General features: G+C 44.9%; 1 protein-coding gene across 1 annotated transcript in view; it reads left to right on the top strand.

Annotated features, from left to right (window-relative positions):
- Positions 1 to 8,957: 8,957 nt before the first annotated feature.
- The window catches only part of FGF12 (fibroblast growth factor 12), a 221,631-nt gene continuing 219,141 nt past the window's right edge, over positions 8,958 to 11,447 (top strand). The window contains exons 1-2 of the mRNA XM_051782169.1: positions 8,958 to 9,024; positions 9,134 to 9,274. Of these exons, the coding sequence (XP_051638129.1) occupies positions 9,262 to 9,274 (13 nt within the window). The 5' untranslated portion in view covers positions 8,958 to 9,024; positions 9,134 to 9,261. The remainder of the gene's footprint in view (positions 9,025 to 9,133; positions 9,275 to 11,447) is intronic.

Here is an 11,447-nt window from a genome sequence, read left to right as displayed (position 1 = left end):
AATGCCCAAGGAGCTGTTTTTTTGTTTTCCCACCATTCTCTGTGCAGTTGGTCCTCTGACAAGAGAGGAATGTCCTCTTAGCACTGTTTGCTAAAGCTGTTGCTTAGTTCTGGTATTTTACTTTTGAAAGGTAACCACTTTGACTAAGAAACAGAAATAGACTTTCCCCCCATCACTGAGCTGAGAAAAAAGTTATAGAAATGCTGGGCAGGAAAGGCTAATTTTATGTGCAGTAGAAAGTGAGATGCTGGGAAAGGGCAATAGTGATTCCAATCTGATCCTCCTGGAGCCCATGGAGATCAGCTTTAGGCATGGCTGGGTTGGGCAACAGCAGGACTGTGCTCCTTGACATAACCTCTTAGCTGGCTGTCATGGCCAGCTGTGGTCTGCATAGCAGATGTGTGCAGCACTGACCCGGGGTGTTTCAGTTCAACGTGACTCCTGTTCCTGACAAAAGCTCTGCTATTTCATGGCTCCTGGGCCACAGCAGGATCTTCAAGGGCAGGGCTGGAAGATGAGCAGAGAAACATGAGTCTTTCTGATCTTGTCTAGGTAGTAAGTTGAGTGTTTTCTGGCCTTGGCTCTTTAAAAGACCCATTCTGGTCATCTCTCCTTGATGGAAAATCAGCCTCTCATACTTCACATGTGTTAGGCTCAGTAGAATAAAGGAGACTCTCTGCAGAAACGTGGTTCTTCCAACTCAGGGTTACACTGGCTGCAGTCTATTCGAAAATCTAACAGGCAGCATGTTACAAATGCTGCCCATGATCTCAGCCTTGCTTCATCCTTTGCTCAAAAGTCTGCAACAGAGCAGAGATGGAGAACTGCTGTAGAGTGAACAGGATTGAAGTAACTTGCTGGCTACACTGAGTGTAATCCTAGATTCTTTCTTGAATCTCCACTATTTTCTACATTCATATTTAACTTTGAAGATGCCACTGCAAAGTTTAGAAAATATAGATGTTGTTATGTTTATTCCACCTGTGTCAAGAAGGAGGGTTGTTCTCATCAGATGACCTCCTTCTAAGCAGTCATGCTTTGCAAGTCCTGGGTTAAAGTTGTGTGGTTGGGTTGTGCAGATGAGTGATGCAGCTGAACTCCTCTACCCCTTTTGGCCATGCTGTGGCCACAACTGCCAAGGAGTGAGCAAGCAAGAGCTTCCAAATGGTGTTCATCCTTTCAGGGCCAGGCATATTGATTTTCATACTGTTTGGCTTGGTTGGAGCCCAAACTTCTGAGACAGGCTCAATGAGATTTCATCAGTCAAGGAAGGAAAGGCTTAAAGAAATTGCTATTTCTGTATATAAGCAAATCAAACCAACCAATCAAGCTTTCCTATAAGCGAAATACCAGCAGAGGAGAGCAGAGGCAGGCAGTATCTTGGTAGTCTTATTAAATAGGGTATTGAAGACTGCCTCTGCCTAGTGTTCAGCAGACTTGGGAACAGGTGGCAAGTCAAGTGCATCTCTGGATACTGTGCTGGCTGGAAAACAGGGTTCTCTGAACTTTAAATTGCAGCCATGAATATTCTGGGCTTGACTGGTGCTTTCCTGTCAGTGCCAGACCCCTCTACCTCCAAGGGCAATATCATCCTTGTAGCTTGGTCAAGGTGGCCACAAGGATTAGTATCCTCACTAAATAGCTTATATACCACTGAAGATGCTGGAGCATAAAGTAGCATCACCTCTTTGCACTGCAGAGCTGCTGAAATCTGGTGTGGGTCAAAATGGCTTGAGGGATCAGGCTTCACCCAGGCAAGGTTAAATACTTCAGAAACCAAATTTCTCCTACAAGCATGAAGAGCAGTCTCCTTGGCCTGCAGCCTTTTCTATCAGGGATGAAGATGCTCTATGGATCATATAGATAATTTCAGGTTAAGCACGTGAATGTTTCTTGCCTTTACCATGACTGTTCAAGTGCTTAAAATTAGTGTCACTGACTGATGTAACATCTAGTGTGGAGGTGAACAGCTTCACACACTGGTCTTCCCATTTTTGCAGCTGTTCAGTTTGAGCTAGTTCAGTCAGGATTGCCCTCTGCCTTTGTCATTCTCCCTTCTTCACTCCTCTTCCCCTTGTTTTCTGTTGCATATCTCACTTTCATTTGAATTTAATTTCTCAGTATTTTTCATGATACATGCCAAGAGGAGCTTAAGCACTGAACTGGTCCAGCCAAAAGGCTGTCAGTAGTGCTGCTATCAAGCAGTGCTTATCAGCCTCTTGTATTTGAACAAAATCTGAGTTTCAGCTTGAAATATCACGGAGAGATCCAAGTCCCTGAGGCATGGGAAAGCTGTACTATGAATTCACTGACGATAATGGTCTTGGCTCTGCAGGTTTTATTGCATTTGTTATTTTCTAACATTCTGGGAAACATAGCATTAAAATGAACTGAGTAAACACAGACAAGTGGAAAAAGATGTTAGAGCTGGATAGAAAGTGATTCTTTGTGCCTAAGGCTCTGTTGTCCCTTACCTTAGGGTCACTGGAGCAGTCTGGCACATGCTTAGCATTTTGGGATGTGTCAGCTGGCACTGAATAGCCACCTTAGTGGTGTCTCAAAGAGCTGTGGTGTTTGAGGGAAGAGATCAGTGTTCTAGAATTGGCTCTTACCAGGTAGGAATAAAGCAAAGAAGTTGCCTCCTGGGATTTGGGCCTCAGCAGGGGTCAGCTTGCTATGACTTCTTGACATAGAAGATAAAGAATATGAATGTTACTCAGCCCTGATGGCTGTAGAGTAGTGATGAGCTAATAGATTTCTTCTAATTGTGGGAAATAGGCATAGGCAAATAGAATTTTAAGGTAAATAGTCTATTCTCTGCAAGAATTCAGACACCTGGATCTTAGGAGGGCTGAGCAGCCAGCAGGAAGCTCTTTCCTACCTCTGCCCTGTAAAATCTTTTTTGCTTTGCATAAAGTATTCCACATGCATATAATTACCTTTTCTAATCAAGTCAAAAAGGGGCTAGTGTTTAAGTAGCTTCATTTTGCAGCTTATTTTCATATTTTATCTACTTCTATGTAAATCTTAAGCCTTTATAATGGTATAGCAACCTGATTTCAGACACCTTCCTCTCTCTCCCCATGAGGTAACAAATGAGGAGGTAACAAAGTCATTTATTATACTGAATAACTAGAAGCCCGTGGTTAAGTTCAGAGGATCAGTGAAAACACAAACATTTTGCTGCAAGGACTGAGAACAACCTCCATCTTCCATGGGCTTTGAGGAGCTTGGGGTGCTCAGGATGCTCAGGATCCCAAAGAAAACTAAAACTGGGAGTTGAGAACTGTCTGTGTCAGATTCAACTACCTTTAAAATCAACATCAAGACTCTTGTTAACGTAAATGGATGTATATGGATATTTATGAAGAATAGTAGCAGAAGGAAGATGATGTTTCTACCAGCCCGGTGCTGTGTTCAGAAGGACCTTCCTTGTATTGACATACAATTCCTCTATGTCAATACAATGATGGTACCCTCCATCCATGATTTTTTTCCGTACTAATTTTTGACTTAGTAGTAAGTGATTGCAAAACCTCCCTTCTTTTGGTACTTTTGTGGCATTAGTGCTTTTTCCTTTATTAATATAATACTGACTGATTAATCTCAACAACATTTAGTCAATAATTTTATGTAATTAAACTGTCTGTGCTAGCTCAAAAGTTGTGGCTTACTTCACTCTTTATTTCAAACATCAGCTGTAATGCACTTATTCTATGCTTCCAGAAACAACTTGGGTGATGTAAGGAAGTGACATCAGCTGATGATGTAGTTTTCGGTGTTTTGTTCATAATCAGAAGCTACCTACATCATCTTCAGGGTGATGGATTACAGCTTGTAGAATGTTCTTTGTATTTTACCCTACTTATATTATTTAAAGCTTCTAGTCTCTGTTTACTCCTCTTTCCCCCCACTGTGTTCTTTGCTTTCTCAGTAGCGTAAGAGGTCCTTCCCGCTGCTGCTGTGTCATGGCCTACTTTTTTGGAACCTGCTGCTCTGGCTTGTGCTTATCTGAGCACAGCTCACGGCACATTGACATCTGAGCATGGCATGGTACAGAGCTGGTTTCTCTCTTAAGGAATCTGTTCTTCTGGCTATTGATGACAGCTAACTAATGATGCCCAGTGGTTTTTTGGAGTAGATGCTTCAGAGTCCAAAAAGGGCTTTCAGAAGCACTTGGCTGAGTCTTGCTCCTCGTTGCAGTTGGTTTGAGGTTAGATCCACGCTGAACATCAAGATTAGTAGTCAGAACTCAGTGCAGCTCTTTTTGATTGAGCTGTTCATTGTGTTTAAGAAACAGTGTCTTTCTTTTAGAAACAGTGTCTTTCTTTTAGAAACAGTGTCTTTCTTTTAGAAACAGTGTCTTTCTTTTAGAAACAGTGTCTTTCTTTTAGAAACAGTGTCTTTCTTTTAGAAACAGTGTCTTTCTTTTAGAAACAGTGTCTTTCTTTTAGAAACAGTGTCTTTCTTTTAGAAACAGTGTCTTTCTTTTAGAAACAGTGTCTTTCTTTTAGAAACAGTGTCTTTCTTTTAGAAACAGTGTCTTTCTTTTAGAAACAGTGTCTTTCTTTTAGAAACAGTGTCTTTCTTTTAGAAACAGTGTCTTTCTTTTAGAAACAGTGTCTTTCTTTTAGAAACAGTGTCTTTCTTTTAGAAACAGTGTCTTTCTTTTAGAAACAGTGTCTTTCTTTTAGAAACAGTGTCTTTCTTTTAGAAACAGTGTCTTTCTTTTAGAAACAGTGTCTTTCTTTTAGAAACAGTGTCTTTCTTTTAGAAACAGTGTCTTTCTTTTAGAAACAGTGTCTTTCTTTTAGAAACAGTGTCTTTCTTTTAGAAACAGTGTCTTTCTTTTAGAAACAGTGTCTTTCTTTTAGAAACAGTGTCTTTCTTTTAGAAACAGTGTCTTTCTTTTAGAAACAGTGTCTTTCTTTTAGAAACAGTGTCTTTAAACTTTGGACAGGACAGATGCTATTCTGTCACATGCAGTGAGAGCAGCTCTGTCTCTTGCTGGGAGCTCTGTTCCGGGTGCTGAAGTTGGGTTTGTTGCCGTTTTGGATTGTCATCGCTAGAAACTGGGACTAGGCAGATGATATCCCACCACTGGTGATGTGCTCCCTCCAGTCTCATGCAGAAATACAGCGTGTAGACATGGCAGCACGTGTGGCTGTGTGCACAGCCTTGCAGGCTGGCTGGTGTCTCTGCCCTCGTGAATGGAGATTTCCTCTTAGAAAAGGAGGCGCTCTGCCAGGGGAGCAGATGGGCAAGAGCAGCAGCAGCTGGGAGACCATGTATGATTATCATGTGGGCTTATTGTCTGCAGCAGTGCCAAAACGGCCACTTGGCTTTATCAAGTCTGTGCTCAGGGCTCTTTCTAACCCAGCTGCTTCCAGAGGCAGGGTACAGAAAGGGGGCAGGCAGCACTGAGTGCAGGAGGCAATGGGCTCTGCCCAGCATCCACCATAGGGAAGGGAAGCAACAAGTTCCTCAAGGGCTGAAGGCTACCATCTCTATTTCTGGAGCACTGCGTGAGAGCAGCCAAGCTGAGCCCTTACTGTTCCCTCTCACATGTACAGGCTGCGCTCTTCCCTTTCGAGTAGAACCTTATCTCACCAGTAGAGCCTTACACACTGCCCTGCTACCACTGGGGTCAGGGAGTAGCTCCAGGACTGGTGTTCAGTGTGAGTTGGTCTGGTGGGGTGGGCAGGTCTCCAGCAGAGCATGCTGAGCAAAAGACCTGCTGATCAAACAACAGTGCAGGGGGTCATGAAGAAGCCCTGTGTTTACAGTCCCACAGAAACCACTCAGGACTAACATCCAGACAGAATAACTCTGCCTTTCCCAAATAGCCATCTCCTTGCCATGACAGGGGCTAAGGATATGCTGAGGCATTATGAAGAGCAGGGTCTGCATGGGCTGGTTTGTGCTTGGATTGAGCCACCTTCTTATTTGTACTGTGATTTCAGCTTATTCCTGAAGATTGAAAACATAAAGGAAGCAACCTTGGCAATTCTGTGGACTTTGTGCTGGAGAGCGGTGCTTCAAATGTTATCCTTCCACCTTGACTTAAAAGGTGTGGATGGGAAGGAGTCCAGGCTCAGCACATCTGCATCTCCTGAGCACTGCAATGCTTTCTCTTGCTGTGGTTTGGAGGAGAACTTGATGTGCTACTGAGATGCCATCAATGTGTGTATTGTTATTTGATACCTGATACTTGTAAAGCCAGAGTAGGCACAGATCTGACTTTCCTGAGAGACTAGAGGAGAATCAGTGATCTAACCTGAGCTGGTATTTTAATGCAGGATGCACAGTTGAAATGTAGAGTAGAGCACAGGCAATATAATATTACCTTCTACTGATAAATAATTTGAAAGGTGACCTGTAAATGGCAAGGGAGGAAAAATATTCACTGGATTTGTTCCCTTGAATTTACTTCTTTGCACTGAGGAAAGAAGCCTTGAAGGAGTATAGGGAGGGACTTCTCTCTTCAAGATGGCTTTTTAAGAACATGTATGTTATGGCCTTGTGATGGTTTCATGATCTGGAAGGGAAATCGTGATGTCCCAGATGAGACATGAAAAGATCTCTGATAAAATATGTTTGAAGATGAATGTCTCTGTATTAATGGGTTTGATTGTTTTGCTTGAACTATGTTTCTGCCACTGTTACCTTAAAGGGAGAAATGCTTCACAGCTCAGAAGCAAAACAAAAAAATAACAGAAATGTTAATTTTGCCTTGCTCTCCAAGGGTGAGCCCTGTGAACTAATTCATTTCCTTCTCCACAAGGAAAACAAACCTCCACTTACATTTGCCAATGTTATGACTATCCATTTTAGGACATTGGAAAAATATATTTTCAGTATTTGGGAAACTTGGTCTTCATGTATTCTCATGGCAGTGGGGCTCAGTCTGATGCCTGCAGCTAGGAACTGTTTCCCAGATTTTTCTGTGAAGCTGAATTATTGATGGCTGTTAGCTTTCCGGGCAGTGCACAGCTTTGAAAGGAGGCTCTTGGATCATTGGTGCAGTGCCTGCTATTACAAATGATATCTCAGATTGTGTTCTTGGTAACCAGCCCAGCTGTACCTTAAAAGTTTTCTTTGCCTTCTCTTCTTTCTGTTGAAAATTGTTCTTGAACTTGGATGCCAGGAACTTTAATGTCCTCTGAGAGTTTGCCTCAGAGGAATCCGCCTTTAATCTATGCAAGTTGGTAACTTGAGTCCAAGAGTTTTAGGAAACTGACTGAGAAGCTGTGGAGCGCTCTGGTGTATATTTTAATTGTGTTTTGGAACATTAGTGAGGACTAATAGACCTTGAAAGAGTCATTGTTGTGTTGTTTTTCAGAAAAAGCACACAGGTTGACCCTGGAAGTGCAGTCTGGTCAGTTTGGCATTGATGGTAGGTAAAGGCATAGCAATGAGGAAATAGGATTTCACGTGTCAGTGAAAGAACTGAAGAAACAATAGACATTTACTTTGACCTTCTAGGCACATAATAAATTCTAAGTCTGCTTCATAAGTTCTGTAGTGAAGTTTGACTTGCAGCTCACCTACAGTACCTAAAATGAAAAAACCCTAATCTTATTCTTCACAATAACGTAGGACCTAGTAAATGGATAGAAGCCAGTTGAAATGAGAATTTTATGTGCTGGGTCTTCATCTTGGACTGTTTCTAGTTGCTTTTTAGGGGCCTGTTCCTACACTAGTATGCCATCTCTGACTTGTGGGGTGGCAGCTGAGATTAGAGCAGGTGTTGCTCGGAACTGACCGGACCATGTGCTAACGTGGGATCACATGTGCAATGTTCGCTTCCACAACCAAACTCAGGGATCTGCTTGGGGATGGGGATGCCCATGAGAAGTGTCTGCAGAATGAGTTGCAGTGGTTTAGAATGAAGAGCATGAGAGAGTATATAACCACTGAATGGTTTGCTAGTCCTGAGCTGTAGGTGAGAAGGAGAACATAAACACCAGGATGTATAAAGGAATAGTAGGAGAGAGGAATTACTGTTCCTGTACTTAGAAACTTACATAGTGCCAGAGCCATATATCCTCTGTGTGTGCAGCTCTCAGCACAGTGGATGCCTTGAGCTGTTTTTTCGGTAGCACAAATTATAAAAATGAGCACAAACCTGGGTTTTACCATCCCCATTGCACCAAAGTTACAAATCTTAAAAAATCTTAAGAGGTACAGGAATAATACTGGTGTGGAGAAACTTTCTTACAGGGATTAACTTAAGGATGAACTTTGTTCTCCAAAAAAGTGACTTGATCCTGGTATGAATGTTTTAATGACTTATTAGCAGGGCACTCATTACTTTATTAATGAGTTAGAGGGTGAATGAAATCTAGTGGCTGGATGTGAAAGCAGAAAAGCATAAATTCGCTGTGAGGTGGATGTTTTATGAATCAGCATAATTAATCTTGAAACAACATATCCAGAGAAGGCCTGAACCTGAGACTGAGCAACTACTGAGAGCTCCTCTCTGTGTCTGCGGGTGCGTGGGCTCATCTTGGCTTGCAGGATACAGGGCTGGGGGCGAGCACAGCGATCCCCCTGACCTGACCAGTGCAGGAGTTGCGATCTGGGGGTTCGCACAGCACCCGCGAGCACCGGCCGGTTCTCCCGCAGCCGCCGGGCCGTACGCGGAGCTGTGCGGCGCCGATGCCGCCTCCCGGTACGCGGGCCGTGGCCGGTGCGCCCGGCGCGGGGAGGATGCTCCAGCGGGACTCCCGCCGGCACCACCGCGTTGTGTAACGCAGCGCTCCCGCTCTGCGGGGCGCGGGACGGGGCAGGGGGGGCGCGGCGCGGCCGGTCCCGCCGCGCGGCCGCTGCTCCTCCTCCCCTCCCTCGCTCTCTCGCTCGCAGCGGATCCCGCACCGGGGGCCCGGCGGTGCCGCGGTGCGGGCGCGGGGGCGGGGCGCGGGCGGGGCGCGCATGCGGGCGGTGCCAGGCAGCGCGGCGGGCCGCGGAGCCACTCGCCCCCGCAGCACCGCTCGGCCAGGGACAGCTCCCGCCGGCGCACAGGTAACGCGCTCCCCCCGCGGCCGCGCCCCGCTCCGCCCGCGCCCCGCGGGGCTGCGGGGGGGGCCCGGCGGCTCACGCCGTCTCCCCCCCGCCGGTTGCTTGCTTGCAGCTCCGGGGCTGTGACAGCGCCGTCCCCCACCGCGGAGCAGGCAGCGGCGGCCGGCTCTGCCCGCCGGGCTCTCGGCTGAGGAGGGAGCGCGTCTTCCCGCAACTTCCCGGCGCTCGCAAGGCTCCGCGATGGAAGGGAAAGGTGGGTCGGGCGCAGGGGGGGCGGCGGCGAAAGGACCGCAGTGGCCGGGCTGGTGCGGGGCCGGGCGGCCGAGGCTGCCGCTGTGCTGGGGACATTGCAGCACCGGCGGGGAGCGGGCGGGAGGCGCGTCCCTGCCGATCCCGCGGGGTGCTCGGCCCGCTGCGTAGGGAGTGAAGGGAAGGGGTGGCTGGTTTTTTTTTTCTTTAATTTATTTATTTTCCTGTAGGGCGAGACAGATGTTAGTTGGTGATTTGTTTTCTTAATGCTAAGGATTTGCATAATAAATATGAGGTCTGTCCCGTGTTTTTTTAGCCAGTCAGCAATGGAGAGGTTTTTAACAGATGAAAAGCATTTCATTATTAGAATGGGTTTTAAAATTTATTTTTTTTTTTTATGAAACGAGAACAGGGCTATAGAGCTCTGCCCTCGTTACATTGCATATTTAACACATCAGAACATAATGATAGATTGGGAGAAATGCAATGAGTATTGTGTTGTTGAACTGTCCACCCTGGAAAGACGAGATCATTAAATATTGCCTGCCTAGCTTGTGTGTTTGCATACAGAGATACCTCATCCACGTATATCCCTTCAGATTGAACATATGTATTTTGTTTCCATACATAACTATGTAGTCCTGCATGCTTATTTACCTATCTACCTCTACAATTGCTTTGGAAATCACACATTCAACTGGTACGTGAACTCAAAATCTGTACATGTTAATTGCCAATGAAATATTGATGGTAAGTCAGTCCATGCAGAAGAAAGGCAAGTTGCCATTCCCACTCAACATAGCTGCCTGCTCTCCTGTATAACACAAATCTGGTAGCTGTTTAATTGATAGCGATCAAGGCAGTGGGACAATATGGACTACATTAATTCAAGGAAAATTATGGTAGACTTGTATAACACAATACTACATACCTTCCAGGGAGACGAGCAAGCTATATTTAAACCTCGGGTTTATTTTTGTAACTATCTTGTCAATCAGGGCTATAGTTCTCCTGTGTGGGAATATCTGATTATATGCTGATTAAGGAAGGAAGCTATTTCAATCATAAGGAGGCAGTATGTCCTATAAAGTACAGTTTCTTGTGGGCAGTGATCGATAGAATTTCCAGGGCATCAGGACAGGTAAGTACCTCTTAAAAAAGTATATCTGCAAAGACTTTACTTAAATTAAAAAGCTCACAGCAGTCATGTTAGCCTCAAATATTTTTTTTTATTATCCATGCTGTTTTCACAGTTAACCTGAGATGGGCCACCTTTGCCTTTTGAACGTCCTACTAGTACATGTCTTGATGTGAAATAAATGGACTGTGACTTTAGTATAACACATTACGTACCTTGTCATGCACTACACATGCAGTCAAAAGACTCTCCGTGGAACTTCTGATGGAACTTCTGTAGCTGGAGGAGTTGTACATGGGGCAGAAAGAAAACATCTGCAATAAAATAAGAAGGGTCCAGCTAGTTGGTGTCAAAAGTACCCCCAAAGAGAGTGTCACCCAATTCCCATGTTGTGCAAACAGAAACTGTTATAATGCAGTTGCTGCCGGAGTTGGCAATGGGCATCTGAATGAGGCAGCTTTTCAGACTACTGGTACTTCTGTTTATTAGTTGCAAGATGGGCTCCACAGCAATCCATGTTTCCTTGTGCTTGGCTTTGGTGGAGGAGATAGTAGGAGCGAGAAGACCCCAAGAGTCCCTACTCTGAGAATTTTGTGTAAAAAATTCTCAGCGGTCTTCTGTTGCTAGAGATTTTCTTTCATGAGGTAGAGGTAGGGAACAAATACTCTCTGGGTTTCCTCTATCTGTGTAAAAAGAAGGGCTGTCAAGAGCAAACCCCACAGAAATCAAGGCACCAAAACGGGACAGGTCCCAAGCAGAGATGACCTTAAAGGAAATACACAAGGAACTTTGGCATCTCAATCAAAAAACGAGAAGGCAGAAGTCTTCTCACGGCAGGGATCCAATTGTGTTGGCACTGAAATAATTTTTGAAACTCACATAGTGTTGGAGAAGCATGAGAAGGCCTGTGGTGCACAGGTCTAGCAGACTAATTTTGTGTACATGTATAGTGAAGCACAATGTAGGATGTCTCCCCAGAGGGAAGGTATGAGCCAGCCTAAACTCACGTTTTCATTTTTTTGTGACTAATCCTAGATGG

The sequence above is a fragment of the Manacus candei genome, unplaced genomic scaffold (assembly GCF_025592945.1).
Source record: "Manacus candei isolate 608988 ecotype Guabito, Panama unplaced genomic scaffold, ASM2559294v1 h1tg000015l, whole genome shotgun sequence".
In the NCBI taxonomy this organism is placed as follows: domain Eukaryota; kingdom Metazoa; phylum Chordata; class Aves; order Passeriformes; family Pipridae; genus Manacus; species Manacus candei.
Note: the sequence above shows the minus strand (reverse complement) of the source record. Positions and strands in the feature narration are given on the sequence as shown.